Source organism: Harpia harpyja, chromosome 18, assembly GCF_026419915.1.
Source record: "Harpia harpyja isolate bHarHar1 chromosome 18, bHarHar1 primary haplotype, whole genome shotgun sequence".
In the NCBI taxonomy this organism is placed as follows: domain Eukaryota; kingdom Metazoa; phylum Chordata; class Aves; order Accipitriformes; family Accipitridae; genus Harpia; species Harpia harpyja.
In genome coordinates, this window is record NC_068957.1 from 469,244 (window position 1) to 497,123 (window position 27,880).

General features: G+C 55.2%; 1 protein-coding gene across 3 annotated transcripts in view; it reads left to right on the plus strand.

Moving 5' to 3' along the window:
• The window catches only part of MID2 (midline 2), a 139,449-nt gene that overhangs the window by 22,453 nt on the left and 89,116 nt on the right, over positions 1-27,880 (plus strand). For all 3 annotated transcript variants that reach the window (XM_052813453.1, XM_052813451.1, XM_052813452.1), the window contains exon 2: positions 21,480-22,201. In XM_052813453.1, the coding sequence (XP_052669413.1) occupies positions 21,536-22,201 (666 nt within the window). In that variant the 5' untranslated portion in view covers positions 21,480-21,535. The remainder of the gene's footprint in view (positions 1-21,479; positions 22,202-27,880) is intronic.

The following is a 27,880-nucleotide window of genomic DNA, read 5'->3' on the forward strand; positions in this document are numbered from 1 at the left end:
CCCCCCCACCCCTGGCAATGTCACCCTTTCCCTCCCCCTGTGATGTCCCCTTCTTCTGCACAGGGGTGTTCAGAGGGGACGTGGGCTGTCCAGTGTCCCCCGGTGTCGTGCCAGTGGCCACTGTGAGAGCGGGGAGGGGACGCTGCACCATTGCAGGTGCCATCGCTTCCCCCCATCTCCCAGGTGCCTGGGAAAAGCCTGGCGTGCTCCGAGGCTGCTCCCTGCCTCGGCCAGGGCTGCCCTGGGACGGTCCCAGCACGTTTTGGGCTGTGCTGAACTGGAGGAGTCTTTCAAATTGCAGTGGAAATGGCTTGCGGGATTCGGAGGGTGTTTCCCGATGAAAACAGTGTTTATTATTTAAAACTGTGCTGGCTGGGATGTGTCCGAGCAGAGGAGTGTGCTCGGTAGCCTGCTGCAAGCAACCTGGCCTGATATGTGGACGCCTGCTCTTCCCTGGCTGGGTGTTGGCAGCTGGTTTTGTTTCCTTTGGGGCATTTCCCGTGGGACTTCCGCACTTCGAAAGGAAGAGGGTGCGGATGGGATCTGGTTCGAATGCGATCTTCAGCCAGAGTGCCCCGTGGATGAGCGGGGACGCTTGCTCTCACCCATACAGATTAAAAGTGATGCTGGATTTTTCTGCTCTCAAAATTTAAGACTAGAGACTAAAGAGAAAGGGGGATTGTTGTGTGGGGTTTTTGTTGTTGTTTGGGTTTGGTTTTTGTTTGTTTGTTTATTTACAGCTGTTGCAGAGTTGGATGCTGCAAGCTCTCGGGTCTCAAAACTATTTTATGTATCTCTCTATCTGGACTCTCTACTTGAGAGGGAAAAGAAAAACCCAGTAGCTTGTGAAAAGCCAACGTGAAAAATAATAGAAAACCTGCTATGTCAGTGAGAAACTGAGGGCAAATCCAAGAGATGCTTTTTTCAGACCATGCAAGAAAACATTTAGCAGGTCTGTGTGCCAGCTCTGCACATGAGTGACTTGGCATACGTCAGGAGTCCCAAGGCTTTGCTGGCTTTCCATGACGTGGCTTGGGATCCTGAAATGAAAGGGGCTCTGTGCCTCTGCAGAATGTTATTACTATTGTTTATAACTGGAATTCATGTCTAAGAGGGAAATGAATTGCTAGGTCTGTTTGTTTATTCCTCATTTTGCAGGCACAGGAGCTAGACCACATTGGGGTAATGGCCTAGAAATTAAATTTCATTTTAATACGCAAACCCAATTTTGAGTTGGTTGACCAAAGGGGAAAAAATTAACTTCAGACAGCAGGCAGAGGTCTGAAGTAGGATTCAAGCCTGAAGTAGGATTTGAGCACAGCGTAATAAATGTAAGCTGGCTGAAGGTCTGCATGGGAGTAAGGAGAAGATGCGTACACGCACACCCCTCTGAAATGCAGCTGTGCGGCATCCTTCGGGAGCAAGTCAGAGGTGACGTGGAATAAATTAGTTTTTTGCTTTTTCAAAGAGGCACGGAGGGAGTTAAATGCGTTTCACCGGCAATTGTCAGAAGAACCCTACTAAATCTGTTTGTGTAACTGTGCTGATTAAAATTAGGCAGGGTAAGGCCATCTAATGATGCCCAAGTACGCGAAGCAGGGGCTGGGCTGGGGTGGCCACGCTGGCCTTCGAGCACCCTGACGTGAGGCTGTGAGCAGCTGCTCTGGTTTGCTGCCCTGGCTGGGTGTCCTGGGAGGGAGGGAGGAATCTGTAAGCCCGCCATGCCCGCTGTTGGGTGCTGATGCTGAGCCCCACCGTGACACTGTGTGACGGTGGCACTGTTGGCTGCTGTGCTTGTGGTCCTGCTGCCAGAGATGCTGCGCACCCCCCGCCACCGCGGGGCTTTGCTTTGCCCAGCCAGGGTGTCCAGGGCTCTGGCGTGTGTGTGGGACCTGCTGTCAGTCTGTCTTGCTCAGCAGCTTCTCTCCAGCGCTGGCTGTAAGCAGATGCTTTGGGAGAGAGGGAATGGGGCAAGGGAGGGTGGCAGGGGCCTGCCGTCCCCATGCAGGGGGGACAGGACAGGGACAGGAGATTCGCATCCCTCCCGTAAGTGCTCCAAAACCCTGGAGCTGGACCTGCTGCCCATGCAAGGAAGCAGATGTGGATCCAGGCTTCAGAAGTCCTGCACAAGGGGATTTATCCTGGTCAGACCTGCCCATGAGCCAGTACCTGCTGTGTGATGTCTGCCCCAGTACCGTGGCTTCGGATGAGGTATCTGCACCTCTTCTTACTTCTTGCATTCAGCTGAAATCTCGTGCAAGAAAATGCCTTTTTTTTTTTTTTTTTTTACTGTGAGATTGGTCAAATCCTGGCACAGGCTGCCCAGGAGAGGCTGTGGAGTCTCCATCCATGGAGATGTTCAAAACCCAACAGGCCACGGTCCTGGGCAGCCTGCTCCAGGTGACCCTGCGTGAGCCGGGGTTGGTCTCCATCCTCAGAGGTCCCTGCAGACCTCAGCGTTTCTGTGACTTACCCGCTCTCTCACCTGAGAGTCCCTGGGACCGTGGTGGGCCCGGTGGCATGGCGCCGTGCCCCGTGGTCCCCGGGGAGGAGGGATGCGGTGGATTCTGTGCTTGCCTTGCAACACAGAAGTCTGGGAGAGCTGATGGCCGTGCGCTGCCGTCTTGTAGGATTTAGTGGTGAGAGACCTACCTCAGCCTGTTAGTCTGTGTGGTTATTACTAGAGGTGATGTCTCTCCTTGGAGCAATTTGCTCGGACCGAGTGGAGCCCAGACACGAAGGGAAGGGCCTATTGCCGAGCTGTTAAAAGGGTATTTAATATCGGGGACCCCGGTCTGGAGGGGATGTGCATCAAAGGGGGAGCGAGGTGCCAGCGTGTGTGCTCCCGGCGAAGGAGGGACAGTCGATTACCCTCCATTTTAGGGACAGCGTTGCTGGGAGCCCCCTCCTCCGGGGTGAGGAAGGAGGGGACGAGCTGTCCCTGCAAGTCCAGCACGTGCGAGCGTGGGGCTGTTCGTCAGCAATGCGGTTGGAAGAACGATTCTTGAAATACAGGGGGGAAAGGTGAGATGATGCCCCAGGTCCTGAGGTCACCCAGACAGCTGGGTTTATGGCTGGGGAGGGAAGAGATCGAAGAAAATAATAAACCACTTCAGGGCTGGGATGTTGCTGAGGGAAGGGGCCCTGGGGGGTGTGGGTGACCCTATGGGTGATGTGCTGGGCAGACATCGGATGTTCCTGCTTTGTAGCCTGCCTTGTAGGCCAGAGGAGGAAAAAAACCTCTTCCAGGCAGTTACAGGTGAGCTGAGCAAGGAAAGCATCCTGCATTTAGGAATTATTTTAATCTTTTAGCCCAGTGCCCGTAAGGGCAGTAGTGGTGTCTAGAGGAGTCATTCTGCATGGTCAGTCTAGCTCTGCTGCCTGCTCAGCTGCCCCAGAATAGCTGGGGAATTCAGATGAGAAGCAAGGCATGGATTTTCAGTGGTGTGCATGATGAATTGCTGGAAAAGGAGAGGTGGTGATGCTCCAGAAATGTACTCCGTTAGGGCCCAAAGGCATCTGGGCAATGGGGAAGTGCTGAGGCAAACCTGAGCTGGGGGCAAAATGTGGTGGCCTCTGTTATGTGTCTGTGATCAGGCCGTTTGAGGGGCCTTTTGGCCTTGAAACTGCTGGTCTCAAGGTCACCCGAGGGTTTCTGCCACCTGGGAACAAGCCTTCTGCTGGCTGCAACGACGTGGTGTCCCCCGTCGCGGTCCCAGGGAGGCCTCAGCTCAGCACCCATGTGCCCGCAGGGATGGCGGAGCGGGTGTCCCTGGGGCACGGGACCTGCCAGCATCGGAGCTGCAGCTTGTGCAAAGCCCAGCACGGCTGCCCTGCCCTGCCCTGCCCTGCCGAGGGTCACCCGTGGGTTACACCCGAAGCGGGGCAGAAGAGCTGTGCTGCCTTTTCCCAGTTCCTCCTGTCTGTTTTGGATGCTGGGGTGCTCCAGGCGCAGGGCTGGTATGCACCAGGTGCAGAAGAAATCCAGAAACTGAATTGTTGCAGAAATATATTGGCTCAGGCCCTGTAAAGGCATTTTGTTTATCTTCAAGCATCTGACGTGTTCTTAAAGCTGGCGCTTGGGAGCTGCTGGAGTTCCTCCGGCAGCACGTCCTGGGAGCAGCCTGCACGCACATCGGCTGTCTCCTGAACCCTGTCCGTAAACACGGCAGGCTCGTTTAGGCAGTGCTCATGTTGCCAAGGTCTTCTCTGTTGGTTGCTTTGCTTTAGTGCTCGCGTTGTCTTCTCATTGCTGCAAGCAGCTCTGCCATAGCTGAACGTTTTGTACAGGGGTTGGAGCACGGAGCAAGGATCCCGGTTGGCTCTGGAGCTCTGCTTGCAAGATCCTGAGCTGCAGCAGAGTGCTGGAGAGTGAGCCAAGCTCAATTGCGTTTGTTTAGCAAATTCACCCTGATTTCTTCTGGCTTGCGCTTTGCATCACGGTATATTTGCGGCATGCTGGGACCTGGCCTCAGCTCTCTCCGCTGATGCCTCTGCCTGCGTGTGTTGCTTTTTTCCCCCTCCCAGAAATGTGCTCTGATTATTCTCCCCCACCTCCCCTGAAGGTTTTCCTAGCTGCGGGTGGCTCCATCTCTTGCTCCCTGATGCTGGAAGCATTTGTGTGTCTGTAGGAAGGAGGAACGGGTTGAGCTTTGTCTTGCAGGAGGGTGGTAGGTGCGGAGCTGCATGACTCTGGGCCTTTTCTATGATGAACAATCCTGGCCATAATCATCATCTTGCTTGGCATGTTCCTTCTCCTCCACAGCTGGTGGGTGGGAGATGTCCTCTGGGACCTCTGTTGACCCCACAACCATGCCTGAGGTTCTCCTGAGCCCCTGTTCTTCTGTGCTTCACCTCTCAGGCTTGCTTTCCTCCTGAGAAATCTCCCATTTCTTCACTGATGAGGGCTGGTCTCTCCCAGGGACAGGCTCCTCTTCTTTGTCCTGTCTGGGAGTTTTCTTCTCAGCCCCCCAAAACCAGACTCGATGCTTCCTGGCTTCCCTGTTCTCCCTCAAAGTCGTGGTCCTTCCCTCTGCTTCCTGAAGCATCTGCCTCACTGGCACAGTTCCACACTGCCCCATCCTGTCTCCCTGCCCTCCGCTGCTCTCCTCCCTCCCTGGCACCCACAGCTGTCTCGGATAAATGCTCTGCAGCCATTTCGTGGTTGGACCAGGAGGATTTCTTCCTCGTGCCCTGCTGGAGTTGCTCTCTCCTGTTCATTGCTTGCAGTGCAGGCTTGTTTCAGCTCTTCTCGTGTCTCTTGCCTTCTCTCCTGGCACCTCCGCTCCCATTTCCCCACCACCATGCCCCTGCTCTCCCTTATCTCTTCTCAAGCCCGTTGCAGTTGCTCTCCCCATCACTGGTGGCTCCCAGGCTGGGTTTCCCCATCCTTTCTCCTTCCAAGCCTCCGCTGCCCTCCTGACATGGAAGGCCTCCTGATGGCTCCTGCTGTGCCAGGGCCGCATCCTGCACCGTGCCCTATGTATGCTTCCCGCTCTGCTGTTCCCCCTCTCCCATCCCCAGCCTGGGCACGACTCCTGAGCTCTGCTGCTCGCCTCTCGCCCTGACGCGCTGCGTGCTGAAGCGAGCGCCCGGGAGGCCGCGCACGTGGGCAGAGCTCGCTGGGTGCTGGGTCTGCAGGGAGGCAGCAAGTCCCTGCGTGCTCACACGGGGAGCACGAAATGCAAAGCTGGGGTGCCAAGCTCTGCTGCTAAGCAGGAGGTTGCTAAACCTTCTTGCGTGCCCTTGCTAGCTTACTCCTGGGCACTGATGCCACCGAGCGAAGCGCAGGGATGCTGTGGCTTCTGCTTTTGGTATCCCAGGCACCTGCCCAGACTCACAGTGTTTGGGCTGCTGGTGTGCTAGCTGCGAGAATCTGCATATAGTGCGAAACTTAGTTTCCGAGAATAATATTGCACTGGTCTTTGACTTTGTTATGCTTTGAAATGAGGGAGCCCAGCTTCTGGGTGTCATCAGAGGATGCTTTTTTGGGTGCTGGCTGCTCTTGCCTTCCTGGTCCCCTGTCTCCATCTGTGACACGTTTGCATTTTTCTGGCATGAAATATTTCAGCCTTTTTCCATCCCTTTTACCTGATTCCTGAAGTCCTTTAGCAGTGCTTCATGTCATGAATAATCATAAAGCAGCATTATCGCCCTGCTTGTTGGGAGGTGATTCCGGCTGGTCTGCAGGGGTCATTAGTGGCAGGGTGACGTGTGTCACTGATCAAGATGCCACAGGGCTGGTGTCTCCCCAAAGCACAGCGTGGTGATGCCCTCTGCAATGCCGGGGCTGCCATGGGAGAGGATCCAGCTCCCACACTGGCCCCAGTGTCCTCTCTGCATGTGGGGATGACAGCAGGCAGGAGAGGGGGCTCAGCCTTCTCCCCGCTGCCTGAAAAGCTGCTCAACGCTCCAGCCCTTGGCTGAGAAAGACCATGGTCTGGGCATGTCAGGCTGAATTGATTTATATATATACAATTATTTTTTTTTCTAAACTCTTTCACTCCTGCCAATACTTTCTTAAGTCTCTGGCCACTGGTGCGGTCCCTGTGTGACCTGCAAAGTGCTGTGCTCCCTTCAGCATCCTTGGGATTTGCGTGCATTTATTATTCTTCACCAGCCGTGAGCTTTGCCATCCGCCTGCAAGACGCAGCAGGCTTCCTGTGGAGAATCAAGGCAGTCAGATGCTCTCGGAGGCGAAGGCGCCTCTGCGTGTAAAACCCTGTCTCCAGTGAGCCTCTTGCAGAGTCTGTGATTATTACAAATGCAAAATACAGAGCGTTTTCTTTTTCTTTCAGATCATTAAAAGAACCCTTCAGTGTTATATAGCAGGTATTGTCTGTGCTGTGCCTCTTGTTGCTAAAAGCCATCCTCTGCCTCCCTCCGGCAGCCCACAGGCAGGGAGGGAGTAGGGATGGCAGGAGGAAATTACCTTTGTAGTTACCTGCTTCATCTCATGAATTGCATCTAAGGGGAACTGGAAGGGATGGCAGGGAGATCCATAGCCCCTGCATGCTGGCAAAATTATCTCGGTTGCCCTTTGGAGCAGGGAGGAGTGCTCCGGGTGATGCAGCGTGGCAGAGCCGTGCTGGCTGAGGAGCGTGGGCTGCTGTGCTGGGGACGGGGGGTGATGGAGGCAACTGGTGTGGTCGTAATCCGCCGGGAAATAGAGTGGGATTGTCTAATTGTTCAGTGTGCTCTGGGGTGCAGCCTGTGCTGGGCTTCAGAGCGGCAGGTTCAAGGGTTATGCCCTTGTCTTTCGCCGCAATCTGATCTTTTAGATGACTTGGTGAGCTGCTTGTTTCTGACCCGGCTGTGTGCACTCAGGACCTGCCTTGCCCGCTCAGTGTTTAATCCCCATCCTGGCACAAGTCGTGGGATACAGCGGATGGTGTCCTGCAGCAGCGTAGCCTTACTGGTGTCCTGCTGATAGCCTGGCTTTGATCAGAAAACTTCTTCTTGGTGGCAGGGGACCGAGCCCAGGGCTGCTCCTGGAGGATGCTGAGTGTTGCCTTGCTGGTGGAGCATCCTGTGACGTGCCACACAAAGCGTGAGGGACCACCGCTGTGGGTGTTTGGTGGCACCCAGAGCAGAGGGTGGGACATGGGGGCAGGCAGTGGCTCTGCCATACCAGTCCCCTCTGTGTGCTGGAGCCTCCTTGCTCTCGCTGTAGAGCGCAAGCTCCTTTGCACAGGGATATTACCTAGTAGCATGCCACACTGATAAATGCCCAGGGTGTTCAGGGCAGCACAGAGGGGCTCGTGCGAGCGGCTGGAAGCACGTTGCTGCTGCCCGAGCCGGTCATGCCATGCCCATGCACCCCCCTGTCCTGTAACGCTGAGCCATCCCTGCGGCCTGGGCTGGATCTTGCCTGGATGCGGGGTTCAAATCTTTCCAAGCCAGTGCTGCAGGCTGGGTGATAAAACCCAGCCGAGCTGGAGTTGCAGAAAGCAGAGCCTGACGCTTGCGGGTGGGTGGGCATCGCACAGTGTCGATAGCAGCAACAAGCAGAAAACATCCAGCTCCTACAAAGCCAGCACCACTTGCTTTCCAGTGGTCAGTGGTTTGGGAGATGCAGGAGCTACGAACCTGCCAGGCAGAACTGTGCTGGTGTGGCAGGGTGTGTGCAGTGCCTGCTGCTGTGCCTCTGGTAGATCCAGTGGCAGGGTGCTTAGGGCAGGGGCTGGCTGCTGGGCTCCCTGAGCACCTTGCTGTGAGCCCCGGGCCGAGTGCGCCGAGCCTGGCAGTGAAGCAGTGCAAATACAATTGCAAAATAATTTCAGTGTTAGGTGGAATATGGCTGGGGGAAAGCTGAGCCAGCTGAATTGGTGCTTTTTTGGGTTTTTTTGGTTTGGGTTTCTTTTTTGAGATGAAGGGTAAAAATGCTTATGTGCAGAAGTGATTGAGGGCTGGAGAGCCCTCTCCAAAGGGATGCTAACAGTTGTGAGTCACCTCAGAGTCCAGGAGCATTTCGTCTTGAAAGGCTTCAAATGACCCGTTTAATGCACTGGCAAAAAGTCCAGGGAGCGCTGATGTCCCTCTGTCATTCTGCAGCGCCAGGAAGAGGACTGGGAAATTTAGCTCACGGAGCACTCCCAAGGGTCGAGTGTAGGGAAACGGTTTAAAAAATTGCCACGATTTGAAAACTAGCCTTGATTTGTCCCTCTGTGAAATGAAGAGGTGGTAACTGTAGCTGCAGAGGGTCTCCCACATGCTCTGGCCTGGCGGCAGAGGGAGCAGCGGGGTCTGCAGCTGCTTGCACCCTCCCTGCTGGAGCTCTGCAGCAGCATGGGAGCTTTCCTCTGAGCTTGCCTGCAGCTGGTCCAGTACAGTATCGCTGGCTGTGCCATGCTGGAAGCGAAGCTGGGCTGGGGCAGGGTTGCAGACTCTGTCCCCAAACCTTCTGCGCTGGGACCCTCGGCATGTGGGTGAGCCCAGGTGGTGCCCAGAGCCACTTACGTGGGGAAAAACGTGTCTCCAAAACACGTGCCTCATGGGCCACCCTCCTTTTGCAAGGGAAGCCTGAAACAGCGAAGCCCTGGGCTGATCCCTCGGCTATGGTGGTGTGTTGCTTCCCTCCTTTTATATAGTTTGTGTCTTAGCTGAGGCCCGTAGGCCAAGTTACGCCAGTCTGGGCCCCTCTTCCTGAATGTGGCAGGAGGGGAGGGTGTGAAAGTCCAAAATATCTGCTACCTGCATTGTTTCTGCATTGGGGATTAACGCTAATTATTCCCCCATTGTCTTCAGTTCCTGCAGGAAGCCTTGTTTATCTTACCCGCTTCACCAGGAATGCAACCCCAAGGAGCCTGTGCAGATATATTTAAACTTGCACAAAGCAGCACAATAGCCTTTGAATTTCCCGACCCCATGGCATCCGTCACGAGCGTGGCCATCGCATTTAGTGGTTTTGGGGTTTGGAGGCTGGAGCGGATGCTTGGCTGGGGCAGCCCGGCGAGGCTCTGCGGCAGCGGCTGGCTCTGAGCTGACTTGCATAACCTCCAGTTAGCAGCGCGCGAGGTTGGGATCTCTGCAGGGAGGTTGGAATAGCCTTTTTCTTGCTAGCAGTGCTGAGCAACAAAATGGTACTGAAGCAACATCGTCTGCAGCTTGCTTTTTCATGGGCTTGCAGGGCTGACGCAGTGCCGTGGCACACGTGCTCTGCAGAGCGCTGTCTGAGCTGCTCTCTGGGGACACGCTGTAGCCCTTAGCAGGCTGAAAGGTTGATGGAAACCTTGGTCCAGGCAGCAGCTCCTGGCCCTTTTGGAGCCATGCCTTGCTTGTGTGGCCCGTTCCAGTTTTCTCCCTTTTCCTGTGGGGCTGCCCAGTGCTGCTCTGCAGCATGTGTCGGGGAGTGCAGCGGGGGGATGCCAAGCACTGGGCTGGCACGCTCGGGCTCGGTGCCTTTGCTGGGATGGGGCTGTACTGTGCAGGAGGAATCCCTTCATTGGTTGAGGATCTGTCTTCACTCTGTACCCCAGTAAACATCCCTCCAGTAGTAGCCTCGATGTTTGCACAGCATGAGGGTCCCTGGAGAGCACCAGTGGCAGGCCAGCTCCTTGCTGTGCCGTGTTTGCGTTGCAGCAGCAGCAGCACCGGTATCTTCCCAGGTTTGGGTCTGTCCAGGTTTGGGTCTGTCTCTTCTGGCTCTTTCCTGCATTGGACTTTGCCGCGAGCCCAACCTCACCTTCACTGCCTCGCTTTGTTTCTCAGCACCTCTTTAAACGCTGCTCTCTCGCGGGTGAGCAGCACCGGTGTCCTGCGTTGAGACTTGGTGGCCCAGTCTGGAGGGGGGATAACCCCAGCATGGCTCATGGGGCGCAGTCCTCGAAGGATGCTCATGCCCCACTATGCTGCCGGGGCTGCGAACGCTGGTGCGGGCTGCTACTTCTCCAGCCTCCGGAGAGACTGAGGGGTTCACCCTTGAAATACGCTTCTCCTCGGCCACACTGCTGCTCCAAGGTCACTGGGGGATTTATGCGCAGCTGCCTGCGCTGCCTCGCCTTGCTTCTGGTTTAGTGAAGGAGCTGAGCTTCCACGGTTGGCGCAGGTAGAAAGTGGGGTGCTGGGTGGTGGTGTGGGGGGCTCTGCTTGCTCTGTAGCTAATGGCTGTGGGCCCTGGCAGTGCCTGATGTGGTGCTACATCGATCGGGTCTTTGCCTGCAGGAGCTCTGTGCAGGGCTGGGTGCCTCCCCGTGCAGCATCTGAGGGATAAAAGCTGTGACTCGCTCTTGAGCCCAAAAGGTTATTATAAAGCACCAGCTGCTGCTGCACTGCATTTGCAGCCATGCCCTCCCCTCGTCCTTGCAGGGCCACGGGCCTCTGGCTGCTTGCAGGGACGTTGCTGGGCTGGAGCTGCATTGCAGGCAGTGCCTGAGGAAGAGGGGAAGGACGCAGAGCTGCGGGGTGCACTCGGAGAAAGGCTTGGATCAAAAAGCTGCTGCGATGTGTGGTCTGGCAGGAACCAGCCGGGTGCAGGTCTTTTTTCAGGAGCTGCTGGTGCTGACACAAGTGCTGTGTTTTGCTCGCCTGCCTTACAGCAGCGGCTGACTGTGCTGGGCAGCGGAGGAGAAGCCGTTAGACCAGGGTGGCAGGAGAGCAAATAACTGCAGGAGAGGTGAAGGAGGGAGGGAGGTGGCGAGACCTGGGGCAGAGGAGGGCTTTGGTGGGCAGGAGAAGGAGGATTTGCAGGGGGATGGCAGGGCTGCCGGCACCAGGGCCGCGGGAGCGGTGGACGTGCCAGTTTGGTGGTGTGCCAGGTCCCCAGCTGCTTTTCTCAATGACCGGGCTGGAAGTGGCTTGCTCACATCTGCGCCGGTCTTGGGAAGGTGGGGCTGCTCCTGCTGCTGCTGCAGCCCTCGGAGCCGGGCGCCTGCAGATGTCCCTGGCTCCGGCACCGTGGGCTGGGGCTGCCCGGCATCGCTGCGACCCCCCGGCCGCAGGGCTTTGGCCCCCGAGTTGCGGTGGCAGCTGCTGGCAGAGGGGCAGGGGCTGCTGGGTTTTGGCAGTGCCAGGCAGAAACGCACGGCTGGGGAGGCTGGGACGGACAGACGGACACGGCACAGTGCGTGGAGAGGAGGTCTGCGATGGGCTGCTGCCTGCCTGAGGGTGAGCCTGGCTGCTACAGTCCCTGGCTTTGCTAATTGCCGGAGCGCAGAGGGCCCTGGGGAGCTGCGGCGTTCAATAGGAATCAAAAGCAACCGTGCTGCGCTCTAGGGGCCTGCCGAATCGCAGGGGACCAGGGAGATGCCCTGCACCTTGTTGTGTCCTGTCAACTCCCAGGCCGCTGAAGGAGGTGGCAGGGGAAGGTTTCCATGCCATGTCTGTGGGAACTGCCCCGTAAGGCTCCAGGAGGGTGATGTGCACCGTTGCTACGTGGGGTTTCTTTGAACTGCTCGAGCTGCTGAGAAGTCCGTACGGCGCGATTCTTGCATGCACGGCTGCAAGAGCCGGTGAGCAAATTGCAGGAAATCTCTCCCTGATCTGCCTTGCACGTCGTAAACTCCAAACGCCGGATCCCCCGGGAGCCTTTGGTGGGAACATGCTGTGCTGAGGTCCTGCGGGAGCGTTCGGGGAACTGTCGCCTTGCCGAGCAGGGCAGAGTGCAGCGCCTTGTGCATGCTGCTGAGCCGGGCACCATTTGTAGGAAAGAGGTAAAATCTTCCCTTCGACCAGGATGTAAGTGGATTAAAAACAGATGAGCTTTGGTTGGTGCTTGCCTCCCTGACATCTTGGAGGTGAATGGGGTCTCTCCCTGGTGGAGACCTTGTGGACTTTGGCTGGAGCATCCTTGCCCCATGCGGGTACCGTAAGAGAAGCTCCTTGGAGCTGTTTCTGCTCCCTGGTGAGCTCATCCGAAATGTGAGTGATGCTGGGCTCACACCGAAGGCTTTGCCTCTGTGGGTGAAGCATTCAGCTCCATCTGCGGAGGGCTGTTGTGGATGCTGGTGGGTTTGGGGTGCCTTCAAGATCACGAAATCCAGATGATGTGCTGCGAGGCTGGCACCTGGTATTGGTGAATGGGGAGCACAGCTGAGTGATGGCTTGTATTCTTGTGCAGTCATGACTGACTTAAAACCTTTGTGCTTCATCCTGCATTGCAATCCTATCAGGCTAGACAAATATGACATTAGCAGCTGACAGTTTAACATTAGGCCAAAAAAACCCCCTATTGTCATGAGCCCTTCCCCTTGTACTTTCCAGCCCCCAGGAGTGTGGCTCTTCATTTCACACCGGGTGAATCGGAGGCGGCTGCAGATGGGAAGGTTTCATTGCATTGCCAGAACAAATAGCGTAATCAATTGATTTCTGCACAGCTGTAAAAGTATTATTAGCCATTTAAAACAATGGGAAATGTTCAGCTCTGGTGCTGGCAGGAGCGAAGGGATGGTGGGGCGTGCTGGGTGTGGAAGGTGCTGAGCTGGGGGCAGCATATTTGGGGAAATATTGGGAAGAGCCTGCTGGGGCAAAGGCTTCTTGCCTATATAGAAACTACAGAAATCCCTGGGGGGTGACGGGAGGTGGAGGATTGTGGAGCCACTTGACAAACGGAGAGATGTTATCAGGAAGAAAAAAGAGAGAAGAGGGGGGTGGAAAATGCAGCCCCCCAAACCAGAGCAGCTTGAGGGGCAGCCCTGGAGCTGGTGCAGTGGGGATGGGAGCGGTGGCCGGTGGGACGGCTGTGCTGGACCGGTGATGCTGGTGGGATGGCTGTGCCGGGCCGGCGATGCTGACGGGGCGGCTGGAGCGCCCTGGCTTGGGGCAGTGCCTGCGTGTTGGTTACTAAGGCTTGTGCAGAGTTCACACATTGGGAATAATCCCCTTTTTAGGATGGCGGGGGGAACCCAGCCAAAACTAGTTGTGCAAGCTGTGAGGGCAGAGGTGTTTAAGGGGCGCACAGAGCAGGTCGTGGGAGCCCTTCCCAGCCCTGGGAGCTCTGCTCCATCACCGGAGCCCGACGGGGAGAAAGAGGATGTTGTGATGAAGCAAACCAGTTTCATCCCATCAGTCAAGACAACATAGGCAGCAATGAAGATGAAATTCCCTTGGGGAATAAGGTACTGTGCAAACGGAGAAATTAAAGAGCAACAAATCACCAGCACCTGGTGGGCTCCAGCCAGCTCTTCTGAAGGAATTTAACAATGAAGCGGCTGAACTGCCAGCAAAAAGTAATCTCTCATTAAAAGCAACTGCTGCATGGGAGCACAGCCTCTTCTGCTCTGTCCTTAATTTAAAGAGGTACGAGAACTGTGGGAATTACAGAGCAGCTAGCTTTATTTTAGCACCAAGCAAATTGGCTAAGAAAATAATTAAAGCTCATGTGGAAATGCCTGCGCTTCAGTGTGATAGGTTAAGGACAACAACGCATGGCTTTTATACAGGAAATCCAGTTTAATCGGGGTTTTTTTTCTTCTTTTTTCAGTGTTGTGGTAAGGTGATTGCAGAGAGCAGTTGGGAGATGAATTATTTGGATTTTCAGAAAGCCTTGGACAAATTTGCTGTTATTAAGGGAACTGTTAAGGCAGGAGCTGTGGGAGGAAAGGGCAAATTCTGTTCGATGTTTTCAGATTTACTGGGAGGAAAGAGCGAGCAAAGAGGGGCGTGCTGCAGCAACGGCCTGGCCGAAGGATGCTCTTCACCAGCTGTGGCTTTAAGCTTGAAATATAGTGTTAAATATGCCGAGCAGCTCCACGCGCACCAACCTATCAAGGTTGCAAGTCAAGCACAGAAAAATTAGGTAATGCCGTGTCTAAATTGGCTGGAGGAGCCTGATTGCCTCCCCTCTCTCTCTCCCTCAAGTATCTTCATTAAGTAGGAAGCTGTTGCTAATTACGCAGTTGGGGGCTATTTTTCCTTGTGGGACCTCTGTTTCTCTTGGGACAGACCTGTGCCAAGGGCAAATTTAGGGCAGTTGGTTGGAAAGGCTGATGTTTGCAGGAGTGTGGTGGTGTTGTCAGGGCCAAGGGGAGCAGAGGGGGACCCCCTCTCCCCCATCAAATTGGGGAGTGGGTCCCTGCTGCTGTGGGAGGGTTCCGCTCAGCCGGAGTGGGAGCTGTGCTGGACAGCCTGGGCTTTTTGGGGATGGGACAGCACTGTTGGATGGGGTTTTTTATTTTTCCCTGAACAGTGATCCAATTTTGATCTAATTTTCCCGAAGACAACAAAAAGCGCACAGACAACTGCTGCCCAGATTTTATATCCTGCTGTCGTGGAGCCAATTAAGGAAAGGGTTGCCATATTTTATTTATTTATTTTTTTAATGTACGGGTGGAGCAACATAGCTTTTTTAAAGCCTCATTCTTGGAAGTGGCTGAGCAATTTGGGCTGAAGTTTTTCAGGGGGTGGAATGGGGAAAGGGGTGAGGGGGAGAAGAAAAAAACAACAAAAAAAATCATGCTTGGTGTGGAAAATATCAACCTGAATCGTTAGCATTTGCCTAAGCAGCTCCAGAGAGGAGAGGTGGTTTGCAATGTGGGGCTCTGAAAGGCTGGCAAAGCCCTGCCCAGTTTTGGTGCTGGGGGAGACCAGGAGGACTTGGCAAGCACTGGTAAAAGTGAGGGCTGGCAGAGATCAGGAGGGTGTGCTGGAGGGCAAAATGTGACCTGCAGACGTACCTTGTTGGGTTTTAAATTCTGTGTAACTTTAGGAAAGCGGGTGCTGCTGTGTCTGGCTCAGCAAAGGCTGATGCTCGCCGAGCACAAGGCAGATTGACCTGTCACCACCAAATGCTAGCGAAGCCAAACACTGGATGGGACTTGGGTTTTTTAGCCTGATAAACCATCCGCAGTTGTACAATAATTGTACGCCTGGAGAGCACTGAGAACTGCATCCTAAATAAATCAAACCCATAACTCGCGGGGCTTGGGAAGAGCTGCGGCACTCCTTGCGCCGTGTGTCTGGCCGCGGGCAGGAGTAGGAGGGCAACTTCAAGATGTAGTTGTGGCCAAGCCCAAGAAATGAAAAGAAATTGCAGTTGTCAGTTTTGGACACGGATACAATGCGTCATATTGATTTTTGGTATCCGAACTCCACGGCACAGGGCTTGTGTGGTGTGGATGCGTGAGCAAGAGCTTTCTTGCACCAGGGGCCAAGGGGAAACCACAAGCAGAAGGAGCAGGGGGAATTTGGGGCTGGCTGACCATGGCCTTAGGGGATGTACGCCAGGATGTCCCCTCCCAGGTGTAGATGGGGTGATGTGAGCAGCATCTCCTCCTGCTGTTTCTCTCTCTCCTCCCTTCTTTCCTTGGTGGCAAACCTCTGCATCACTGATGATGAACCTTTGAGCTTGAGTTGCAATGAAGCATGTTTGGCTTTGATCTTGTAAAAATAATAATTTGCTAGAGGCAGTAGGGGAACCTTTGTATCAAACGGCCCTTGGTATAATTTGCTAAGGATATCCTGTGCACCCCTGGGGCTTGCCATGCTTGTGCTGCTCCGAGTCAGCAGATGGGCTTCAGAGCCCATCAAAAAGCCGGGCTCGAAGTGAAAGCACCAGTCGCTCCGTGTCCCAGTGGAGCCGGTGGCCGGCTTTGCCGCTGGCTCCGCGGCACCCACAGCATCGCTTTTCTTGCCCCGGTGCTTGCTGCCTTGCCCCTTCCCTTCTGGCTCTGCCCTTGTTTGGCAGTCATTGATTTATTTTTTTTATTATTTTTTCTCGCTTTCCCTTGGGTTTTGAACAGAGCTCAAATTAACGCAGCCAATTCTTTTCCTCAGCGTCAGCAGCAACCTGTCATCGGGGTCGGTTTTATCCTGCGAGCAGGAGGTGCTCCCTCTCGGCTGACGTGCCGGTACGTGTGCGTGCCCGGCAGAGCAGTGTCTGCCGGTGGTGTCAGAGGATTGCAGAGGCTGGAGGTGTTTACACCAAGTGCTGCTGCTGAGGTTTGTCCCTTTGGGCGGAGGAGGGCTGGGGTGCAAGCGCCATTCCCTGCTGCTGGGCTGGCATGGGGGCTCCAGGTGGCACCCGGGGGCTCCCACCACCTTGAGCGGTGGTGAGGATGCAGGGGCCGCAGGCGTGCGCATCTCTCCTGCGGCTGTCCTCTCCGTGAGTTGTATCTCACGCGCTGCCTATCGGCCGGGAAGCGAAAGCAGGGAGGCACGGAGCAGCACGTGGGGATGCGTGACACCCGTGGGGTCTGTGCACACCCACAGCACGGGGCAGGGCAGGTCACAGTGATGCAGGTGGGGGCTTTGCCCACATCTCACCTGCTGCACAGACTGACTGACCTTCAGCAGCGTGGGTGCCCGCTGGCCAACTGGCACCCACCTAAAGCTGCTCCTCGCTGTCATCGTGCCGAGCAAAGGCACGCCGCACGTGTGCTGGAAGGACGCTGTGTGCCACTGTGTGTTACGCAATGGGAGAAATCCCACCCAGGCGTTTCCACGGCAAATATTTTTAGTTTTATGTTACTGCTTTGTTAAACTGCTGCTTCTCGTAGTCGCAGCCCTGCCCAGCTGCCAGGAGTTTCCCCAGGGGCCGGTGTGAGCATGGCCGGGGCCGGCTGAACCTTGGGCACAAGTGACATGGGGTTGTTTGTAAACTGTGTTAATATTTTATAACTTTTATATTTAGGGAGTTAATGACTATAAACAAAGCAGATTTTAATCTAATCAGCTATTCCTCGTGCCACATCAATCCTGGACATCAAAGCGAACATCAAAGTGAGAGGCATGAAAGGCTTCGAAGGCAGCGCCAACTGCTTCGCCCAGGTGCATCTCTGAGCGAGCTTCCTCGTCCCTGCTTCTGCCCCAGCCTGGTTTTTGAGGCTCCTCTCAGTTATCTTGGATCTAAAGGATGTTGTCCCAGCAAGGAAAACAAGATTAATATAAGAACGGCCCGCAGGAACAAAGCAAAAGGCTGTTTAAACTTTTTGCATCTTTTCACCTCAGATGGCAGCGAAGCTGGGTGCTTCAAAAGCAGGCGGGAGCTCGTGGTGCGTGCGGCGTCTGTGCCATGGGAGGTTGGCCAGGTGATGAGTGGCTCTCCCTCTGCCCTGCAGAGGCTGTTGGGGAGCTTCTCGTGCCAATCCTTATTTTTAAATTCTTTTCCTGCTGTCGGTCAGACTCTGAAACAAACCCTGTTCTTGTCCTTCGCTTTTTTTTTTTTTTTCCCCCCTTTGTGTTTTGCTGGCCAGAGAGAATCCGTGGATGAACTGGGGAGGTGGGGGGTGCTCTGCTCCCCGTGCATCCGGGAGCGTTGGGCTCTTACGGCGAGGCAGCCGCTCCCCCTGGAGTGTCCTGGGAAAGCAAGGGACCGGCCCTGATTCAAAGGCACTTTGTAAGTTTTTAAAGCTTGAGCGCTCAAAAGGAAGCGCTGGGGAGCTGCCCCTGGCTGCAGTGATGGTGATGGGGGGTGTTATGGCTGTGCCACGGGAGCCCCCTCGTCCTGCCAGGCTTGGAGCACAGTGGGGAGCCCGGCAGATCCGGCTTGCGGCAGGGGACGGCTGCTGCAGAGTGTGCAAGAGCTCCCGGGCAGGCGGCCAGGAGCGTTTCCTCCGCGCCGCTTTCCCATGGCTGAGATGGGCTCCGAGGCTTGAGAAAAGCACCAGGGGCCGCAGAGAGGAAGCTGTTGGGAGCCTTTGCGCTCCTCAGCTTTTTTGGATGCAGCTGCTTTTCCACTGTCGCTCTTGGGGAAAAAAAAAAAAAGTAAAAACGTGTATATATGATGTACAAGGCTGCATTTGGGCAGGCCTTGATAAGGTTGCTGCAGCATTAACATATCCAAATATCCAATTGCTTAATTTCATAAGCCCCTTGAAATGGCGCAGGGAAGAGCTCAAGATCTCCTCTAGGCGCTTGCAAATCCTATTTCAGGCAATTAGGAAGAGATGGTGCGATAGGCAGGGACCGGTGCGGGCAGGTCCCAGCAGGGCACCCCTGTGATTTGCCATTTGCAGGTGCTGGAAGCAGCCGTCCGCCCGGGGCGGGCAGGCAGAGTCCCCCTGCCATGGCTGGGGACAGCTGCCAGCACCGCTTACTGGTGAGGCTGGAGCCGGCCCTGGAGCACGCTGCGAGTGCTGGGATCGCTCGAGGCTCTGCAGGCGCTTGGTGGGAGGAGGTGGGTTGGAAAATACCTGCAAAAGGTGGGACTGCTCCCCGGCTGCTGAGCCGCAGGCGCTGGCTGGCCCCGCTGCCACCTCCCCTGCCTGCCCGGGGGACGACTTGGGGCTTTCTGCAGCCAGACTCTCTCCTGCTTCTGCTGGTTCATCCCATCCACGCTTAGATTACAGCCCCTTTTGACAGTGTTTTTCCTCTTCACCCCAAACGGGAGCCCGTGCGCCCTGCCGAGGTGTTTCTGGAGTGGAAGGAAACGTGGCCGGGCTGGGCACCGTGTTGCTTTTCATCGGGGCTGCTCCTGCAGCAGCGCCGAGGTGAGGGGGTTCCCGCTGGGCTGCGATACGGGGGCGGGTATCACAGTGGGCATCGCTCAGAGCCGGGGCCGAAGGAAACCTGGAGGCACCGTGTGTGCACTGGGTGTCGGGTGTGATCTGGAGCACGGGTGAGAAAGGAGAGGCTGAATCCAACCCTGTGTCGCTGCGTGCTTTCGGCTGCCTCCCTTTGCTTTGGGGGTGGCGTAGGGTAGGACTGGGAAGGCTGCGGTATGGCAGGGAGAGGCTCTGCCCCTGGGCTCTGGGGCATCTCTGCTGGGAGAAACCAGTGTGCAGGTGCCAAAGGGCCGTGCTGCTGGACCAGCAAGCAGCGGGACAGGCAGTCATCCTCAAACTGGACCTGCTCATGTCTCCCGATGCTCTTGATGGGGTGCGCTGAGAGGGCACAGTTACGGACTGAGGCTCTGCTACCCAGGTCTTGACTTTGGGTGGCTGTTTGGTGTCTGTAGGCAGCAGAGCAACGCTGAGCTCTGGCCCAACGTCCATCATGCAAAGCCTGAACTCCTCGGTTAAGGGGAGTGGGATGCCATAAAGCCCAGTGCGGCGCTTCCCGCGAGCGAACAAGGTGAAAAACGCTGTGTAGGTTGGCGAGGGATTGCAGGGCCCGTAGCTGAGTTTGGGGAGCTGTCACTGATGATGGCTGCTGGTCTGTGGTGGGACAGAGGTAGTGACGTGCAACGGGAATGAAACAACCGAAGAAGCCAGGGCAGGTGGATCCGGGGATGACAGTGTGTGGTTTCCGCTGGGTGATTGCTGCTGCTGCTGTTTGTCTCTTCCTGACTCTGATTTAATTAGAAAGCAAAGCCTCGTTCCTGGTGAAGGCTGTTGGGGTGTGGGCTGGAGAGAGGAATGCATTTTGGTCTGGGTCTTTGGGCTTGGAAAAAAGGTGACTGCTTGGGGCTGGGCACCCTTGTCTGGGATGGCGGCTAGTGGGCAGGAACACCCAGCTTCGCCTCTCCTGCCTCCGGAGTACCAGCACCAAAGTCCCAATCCGTTTTCCTTGTAGGCATCCCCCTCGCCGAAGGCCATCTTGTCATGAATTTGGAAAGAAATCCTCAGCCTGCCCCTTCTGTGCTTCCTCGTCCGGGAGCTCCTGCTGCCCAGCTCGCGCTGTCTGTGCCCTCCAGCGCGGAGCATCCCCCGGGAGGGCTCAGCTCCTGCCGGCACCTCCCGGCTCCGAGCACCGCATGGCCGGACCCTGCCCTGCTCCACCTTCCGAGATAATTAAACGTTCCCTCTCCTCTGTAGGAGATGTTCCCAGCTGGTGTCAATCCGGAGCAGTGGCACGCTAATTCGGAGCAGAGAGCAGCTCTACAAGTGCTTCCCTCCAACGGGTCCCTGTGGAGAAGCAGCAGCGCCGATTAATTGATTGCTGGTTTGCTTCTAACACAGAGCAGAGCTGGAGGCAGCGGGGCTGCTGCGAAGCCCACCCTGTCCCCCTCCTCGCTAATTAGCCCCTGCGCATGGCTGTGGTGAAGCTGGGGAGGGAAGCGTGTGGTTTCTCTTCTTGGCACCTGCCAGGCTGTTATTGTCTTTCCCTTTTGTTTTGGAGACCTGCCAGAAGCCGGCGCAAGGTCTGGAGGTCGGTTCGCAGCCTGTGCCCACTGCGAGTTCGGTGGGGTTTTTATTAAGATGGGGCTGTCAGTGTGCTCCCCCAGTGCCTGCTGCTTGCATGTCCTCCAGCCCAGATGGAGAATTGTCCTGCAGCCTGGGTGGAGAGGGAGCTCAGTGGCTGCCGGGCGCGTGGAGGGGACAGCGTTTGGGAGTGTGCTGGGATGCCGGCACTCGTGGTGCAACTTGGTGCTCTGCAAAACCGGAGCTTGGAAACAGTGAAGCCAGCAGGTTTGGTCGCTTGCAGAGAGCCCGTTTCCAGCCTGGTGCAGGGGAGGCAATCTAAAAATACAAGTTTGTTTGCCTCCAGCTGGAGTTGATTTGGGCATCCCTGGTTGTTGCTGGAATGCAGTGGAGGACAGCTGAGAGATGGAAGTTTGCAGACTGTAATTTCGCTGCTCTTCCTTTCCCACCCCGTTCCTAAAAGGCAACGGCCGGGAGAAACACAGAGCAGGAGGATGGTACGTTAGAGCTCGTGACCCACTTTGCTCAGAGTTTCCAGGACATGATTCACCTTTTCCCCTTCACCAAAAGGAGACAGGGCTGTGTAGCTGCTAGAGGGGATATTTAGAGGTTTATCTTTGCTGTGCAGCAGAGCCTTTATGCATGGGAAACCAGCACGGCCCCCCGCTCCTGTCTTGGGCAGCACTCACTAAAAGAAACATGAAATCATGTGGTTTCTCCTGGTTTTGTCTTCAGCCTTGCTGTCCAAGTCCTCTTCCCTGGCTGGGCTGGAAGGTGATGGAGAGGAGCTTGCTGCTGCCCCTTCTCCCTTCCCCTCCAGTCGGCTCTCCTGTCCCTCAGCACCCCTGGGCGCTGGTCTGAGCTGGTGGCTCGGCTCAGGTGGACGGTGTGGTGAGATGCTTCAGCCAGGCTGTAGTAGCAGTGTTGGGGTGATGTGCCTGACTCCCCTGGGCGCCCGTTTCTGGTGGAGAGGAGCTGCCCGGCAGAGCTGCTCTCTCACGTCTCTGCTCTCCTCTCTCCCAGGTACCAGATCACCTTCCCTGGTTTTTGATGCTGAATCAGGATCGTTTTAACTAAAGATGGAAACACTGGAGTCAGAATTGACCTGCCCAATCTGCCTGGAGTTATTCGAAGACCCTCTCTTGCTGCCGTGCGCCCACAGCCTCTGCTTCAGCTGCGCCCACCGCATCCTGGTCTCCAGCTGCTCCTCCAGCGAGTCCATCGAGCCCATCACCGCCTTCCAGTGCCCCACGTGCCGCTATGTCATCTCCCTCAACCACCGGGGCCTGGAGGGCCTCAAGAGGAATGTGACCCTGCAAAACATCATTGACCGCTTCCAGAAGGCATCCCTGAGCGGCCCCAACTCCCCCAGCGAGAGCCGCCGCGAGAGGACGTACCGCAACAGCCCTACCATGTCCGTGGCCGGCGAGAGGATCGCCTGCCAGTTCTGCGAGCAGGATCCCCCGCGGGACGCGGTGAAGACGTGCATCACCTGCGAGGTGTCCTACTGCGACCGCTGCCTGCGGGCCACCCACCCCAACAAGAAGCCCTTCACCAGCCACCGTCTGGTGGAGCCCGTGCCCGACGCGCACTTCCGAGGACTCACGTGCTTGGAGCACGAGAACGAGAAGGTGAACATGTACTGTGTTGCTGACGACCAGCTCATCTGTGCCTTATGTAAACTGGTGGGCCGCCACCGGGACCACCAAGTGGCATCCCTCAGCGATCGCTTTGAGAAGCTGAAGGTAAGCACCCGGCGCAGCTGCAGCGAGCCGGCGGGCGAGGGCATCTGCAGGGGCCGGTATTTGCTGAGGGATGGTTGTCAGAGCAGAAGCTGGTTCCAGATGCCCCAGGCGGCACCTCTTGTTTAAGCCAAATGACTCCTGAAAGATGTAAGCTGTAGGATGCAGCTTGTGGGCTCCGCTAGGACCCTGGTACCAGGAGGCTGAGCTGGGTCTTGCTTGCGCAATTAGAGCAAAGTCTTTGCCAGTTTATTTTTCTCCTGCTGGTGCGTGTGTGCCAAGCCCAGGCACTGGACCTTCGCCCCAAATGGCCAGGCAGCGAAACACCATCGGGCACCGAGGTGCCCTGCGGCTGTTGCCTCAGGAGGGTGGCTTTCCCCCAGCGTTCGTCCTGTCCTTTGAGAGCTGGGGTGGCAAAGAGTGGCCTGGGGGAACCTGTGAGCATGATCCCCTGAAGCTGTTGCGCTCGGGCCGTGCCTGCTGAGCCCTCTCGGAGGATGGGAGCAGGGCAGGTTGGGCTGTGGGCATTGCCTCTTGGAAAGCCACTCTGCAGGCTTCCAGCCTGCAGGCTGCGGTGTGTGGGAACCCTCCTGCTGTCCATAAAACCTCCCCTGCAGGCTTTACCCATGCCTGAGGACCGCTGTCCCCCAAGAAGTGCTCTGGGGAGTGCTTTCATGTCCTCCTCGAGCCGGCTTGCTCAAAGCTTCTCCACTGTGAGAGAAGAGAGGGCCAGGCTCTGGGAAGTAATGGGTGATGAATGGGTCAGGAGCAGCCCTGCTGAGAAGGGCTTGGGGATGCTGGTGGGTGAAAAATTGGACATGAGCCATCAACGTGTGCTCACAGCCCAGAAAGCCAACCGTGCCCTGGGTACGTGGCCAGCAGGTCGACGGAGGGGATTCTCCCCCTCTACTCCGCTCTGGTGAGACCCCCCTGGAGCTCTGCATCTGGCGCTGGGATCCCCAGCACAAGGAGGACGTGGACCTGTTGGAGTGGGACCTGAGGAGGCCACAGAAATGGTCTGAGGGATGGAACCCCTCTGCTAGAAGAAAGGCTGAGAGAGTTGGGGTTGTTCAGCCTGGAGAAGAGAAGGCTCTGCAGGGAGACCTTATTGCGGCATTTCAATAGGTAAAGGGGGCTTCTGAGAAAGATGGAGAGAGAGTTTTTACCAAGGCCTGTAGCGACAGGACAGGGGGCAATGGTTTTAAACTGAAAGAGGGTAGGTTTAGGTTGGACATAAAGAGGAAATCCTTTACGACAGGGGTGGTGAGACACTAGAACAGATTTCCTGGAGAAGCTGTGGATGCACTGTCCCTGGAAGTGTTCAAGGTCAGGTTGGATGGGGCTTTGAGCAGCCTCATCTAGTGGAAGGTGTCCCTGCCCATGGCAGGGGGGGTGGACTAGATGGTCTTTGAAGGTCCCTCCCCACGCAAACCCTTCTGTGAGGCAGCGATGGAGCTCTCCTCTGCTTCCGAAGCACCCCAGACTCCTCCTCTGTCCTTCGCCCTCCCACGGGATCTCAGCGCTTCGGCTTTTTGCAGATGCTGTCCGCAGAGGGGCCATCCTGAGCTGTCCTCTGTGTCTCCCAGAGGGAGGGTGCCGTCTTGCGGAGAAGGTGGCTGGAGGCTGGCCAGGATTTGGAGGCTTCTGAAGACCCCCCCCGCCATGGTCCTGTTGCCTGGGGTCTCCCTTCCACCTGCGTCCTCCCGAGACCAGTGTTTCCAGCAGCGGGGAGCTCCTGTGGTGGGGAGCCTCTTCTCTGTGACAGCCCACACTTTCCGTCCTAATTTCCCCCGAGCTGAAGCGGCAGAAACAGGCAATCATTCTGCAGCTCCCTTCACTTGTAGCACGTATTGATCCAAGCTGAATTACTGTTCTGCTGCTCTTCAGGTAGGAGAGAGCAAACTTCCCAGGGATCCCTCTGGAGTACTTTGAAGCTTAATTTTTATGCAGTGGCTGCGGTTGTACTGAATATTGTGTGAACCCGTATGGATGATGTTTGACCTATATAAAGTTAGAAATCCCTCTCTGTCCCCCGTGCATTCCACATGAGTCTGCAAAACACTTTTAATTCCTCTTTTTTTAATATTAAAAAAAAAAAAGCTGGTCCCATTAGAGGTCACGCTGGTGAGGCTGTAACTGTGGCAGCAGTCATATTCCCATTATAAGCCTTCTCATGTGTTTCTAGCTGCTTCTTCCTTGGTCCATTCTCCCTTAACGTTCTGGGCTTGTTCTGACCCAAAAGTGCTTTTCTTGGTTCTTTGTCTTGTTAATGTTTTGAACAAAATTGATCTGCCTGCTGTTGTGTTTAAGGGCAGAAGAAATATTTCTATCAGTCTAGCAAAAATACAGAAGACTTTTTTTTTTATGTGCAGGCCAGATTATTTTTTTCCTCCTTTTCTTTCTGGGCATCAGTTTGTTTAAAAGAAAAAATCTTTCTAGATGTCCAGTTTCCTGGGCTGGTTTCCTACCTGCCCTTCTCCAAAATCTCCCAAACCCGATGTGACATGCCCAGTGATGTGACTTAAAACATCTGCGGCGGCAGGAGGAACATGCTGTAGGATGTCCCATACTTTATTTCTGTCTCCCACCATGTTCCAGCCGCAAGGCCTGCCTTTCGGTAGGTGCTGCCAAATGGTTACGGTGCCGGTGTGTGCCCACGAAGTGTCTGGGGTCCGTCGTGGCTGATATTTGCCTTCAGACCTTGGTGTGCCTGTCTCGTCTTCGCATCACGCCTCACCTAAGCTTCCCCTGGTGTGTGGAGCAGCGCCAGCAGCCCGGTCCTTAGTCCAGGACATTCTTTTTCCATGAGGAAATGTCTCAATTAGCAAATTGGAAACCTTAGAAAGAAATGACCATGTATGTTTGCGTGCAGTAAAACCCAGGGATAGAAATTAAAACCCTTTTAATATTTTCCCCCCTAATCCGGCCTGTGTCAGCTAGCCAGGCAAATTCATCTGAAGACAAAAATGCTTGACAACCTAAACTGCTTCTTCAACCAGCCAAATTTTGCACATTGCCAGAACACCATTTACTTTTTTTCTTTTAATAACAGTCTTAAGTGATTTTGGATGAGGAGGGAAGCTCTCCTCTGCTCGAAACATTCTTTCTGTGCTATTCATCCTTCCCAGCTCCCCGTTCCACTGCAGGAGCTGTAGCTGACTTGGGGACCGGGGAGAGGGCAGCCACGCTGCCTCTGCCCGAGCCTGCCCGCCGGTGGCAGATGTGGCTTTATCCTACATGTGGGGGGACCTCAGTTGCGTGTCTGTAATCCCTGCCTCTGGCCATGCATCGGTTGGGCTTTTTTTTGGATGGTGCTTTTCCTAATGCTCTACCACCACCGCAGGAATTGCGCGGGATCGATGCCGAGCTTTACTGGCAGAGTTGGTATTTGCATTAGTATTTTGTGTCGTCTTCCTCGTACAGCTTCAGTCTGTAGTTCTGACCACAGCGTGCTCTCTGGCAATACTTGAAATCCTTGCAAGGATCTAAAATACTTGCAATCATTAAAAATGTGCTGGGATGGGAGCACTGGCAGGATGCAGCCGCCCGGGAACCTGCAGCTGATGGAGCTGGCTGCTCCCTCCCGCAGCCGCCTCACCCCCCAGGCCTGCCCGAAGTCCCCCCGTGCCCCACGGCAGGGCTCTGCCCCCTCCTTTCTCTCTTTAAGTCATTAATCAGGGAGTTAACGTTGCAGCCAGCCTGCTCTTGAAGTTCCGCGGTACGCTTGGGCGTCGAGCAGCGAGCAGTTGCTCTTAATCTCCGGCTTTGATCCTGTAGCTAGAGTGAGCTGGAAACGCCTTTCAAGTTGGGTTTTTTTTTTTATGGAAAATTGGGTTTTGAACTGAGTAACTTCATTTTGTCAAACGGGCTGTGCTTTCCACAAAAATCTTCGGTGGGGAATTTTTTTTTTTTCCTCTTTAGAAGAGCTGAATGCCTGAAAACCATACTGTTGTGTCTAAACCCTAAACCATCTCCCAGTCCTCCCCTTCCCCTCTGAGCTTATTTTACATCAGAAATCTCTAGTGTGTGCCTGCAGTGTGGCTTTCCCATGGAGAGGCTCTGCAATGATCTGTCCATACCATATTATACACCTCAAGGTGTTTTAGGAACCATCTTTAATCCCTTTAACACATATTATGGATTTTTATTTTGTGCACCTTCAACTCCACTTGTTTATATTATAAAGAAGCTAGTAAGTGTGAGCAGTTTTCCTGAACTGCGGTAAATCTGAGTCGTGAACATTGCTGGGCTGAGGTTTTGGACCTGCCCCGTGGTTGCACACATAATACCCATTGCTTTGGGATAAAGTAGTTCTTGCTCTGATTATGGTGCTGTTTGCCAGCGCATAATTCTGCGCCCTGTTCTTTCAAGCCCACGAGTTGGCTCGTCCATAAAAGCAACTTTGCCGTGTGCTTCACCTCGGACATTGGCAGTTGCCTGCCAGTGCCAGCAGCCGCTGGCAGAAATGATGCAAACACCAGAGATGCTGACAATGCAGGATAAACCGCAGTTATTTTCAACCCTGGCTGTCCAACATGGCTAGATTTGCTGTGCCAAAAGCATCCACCTGTTTTTAAGATGGACAGAGAGGGTTTTCCCAGCTCCCCTCCCCTTTACTGGCACTTGCAGCCTAGCCCTTGTTGTCAGATGGGAGCCAGGGTCTGGGAGCATCTGAATTTGAGGGGACCGTGCAGTATGCCAGGCAGGACGGGGCGGAGGTCGAAGTGCTGGGCTCGCCTGTGTGGCGCGGGAGTGTGTCCGGGAGCTTTCCAAAGCTGGGATGGATGCAGCAGCATCCTTTTTCCCTGGGAAGGCTCCACATGAAGGGTTATCAGCTACAGAGATGACGAGGGAAGGGAAAACCAGCTCTTTGGATAGAAAAGTGCTTCATAATAAAGTGGCTATTTCCCAGCACTGCACTTGAGCGCTCGGAGAACTGCGGATATGGGAGATGAAATACTTCGTGGTAGCATCCTGCCAGGCAAGTGGTGTGGGTCAGGAAAGGAAAGCGGGTGATGTGAGAGGGACCCGGAGGGAAGGCAAGCGAGAGGCATGATGCTTTTAAGAGGTTGGATTTCCGCCCATGTTTTCTGCTTGCTTCGAGGTTTCGGTGTTTGCTCGTAGCAGCCTATTTGAGTGGGTCCTGCTGCAGTGCGACCCACGGTGCTGAGGCTCGTGCTGAAATATTCACGTGTAATCCTGCGCCGACAGACACTTCTCTTCAACCAGAAGGGCTTGCCTCGTGCTGCTGCCTTTTATTCATTTACAGCTGCAATGGGTAGAGAAAGAAGTGCTCCTTCCCTTCTCCCTCACCAGGCAAGGTGGCATTCACATTAACATTTACACTGGTAAGGGAGTGCGGGCATGTGTCTCTGCTTCAAGCTGGCCTGCCCAACCAGAGCCTTGAGAGAGGGCACGTGCTGGGCTCTTCAGGCAGAGACGTGGCATGCTGCTGGTTGAGGACTCATCTGGCGACATAATTACGTCTGTGCAGAGCAGGCAGCTCCAGCACCCGCTCGGCTTTGAAGCGGCACCCATTCAGCTGGGAGAAGAACCTGGTGGTGCCTTCAGAAAGTGGACCGAAGTTAACATTGCATGTTTGAAGGTGTCTTCGTATCTCTTGTTCTCTTGCTGCTCACCTTACAGATCTCTGGCTGCCCAAACCCCCCCGGCATGAGCTCT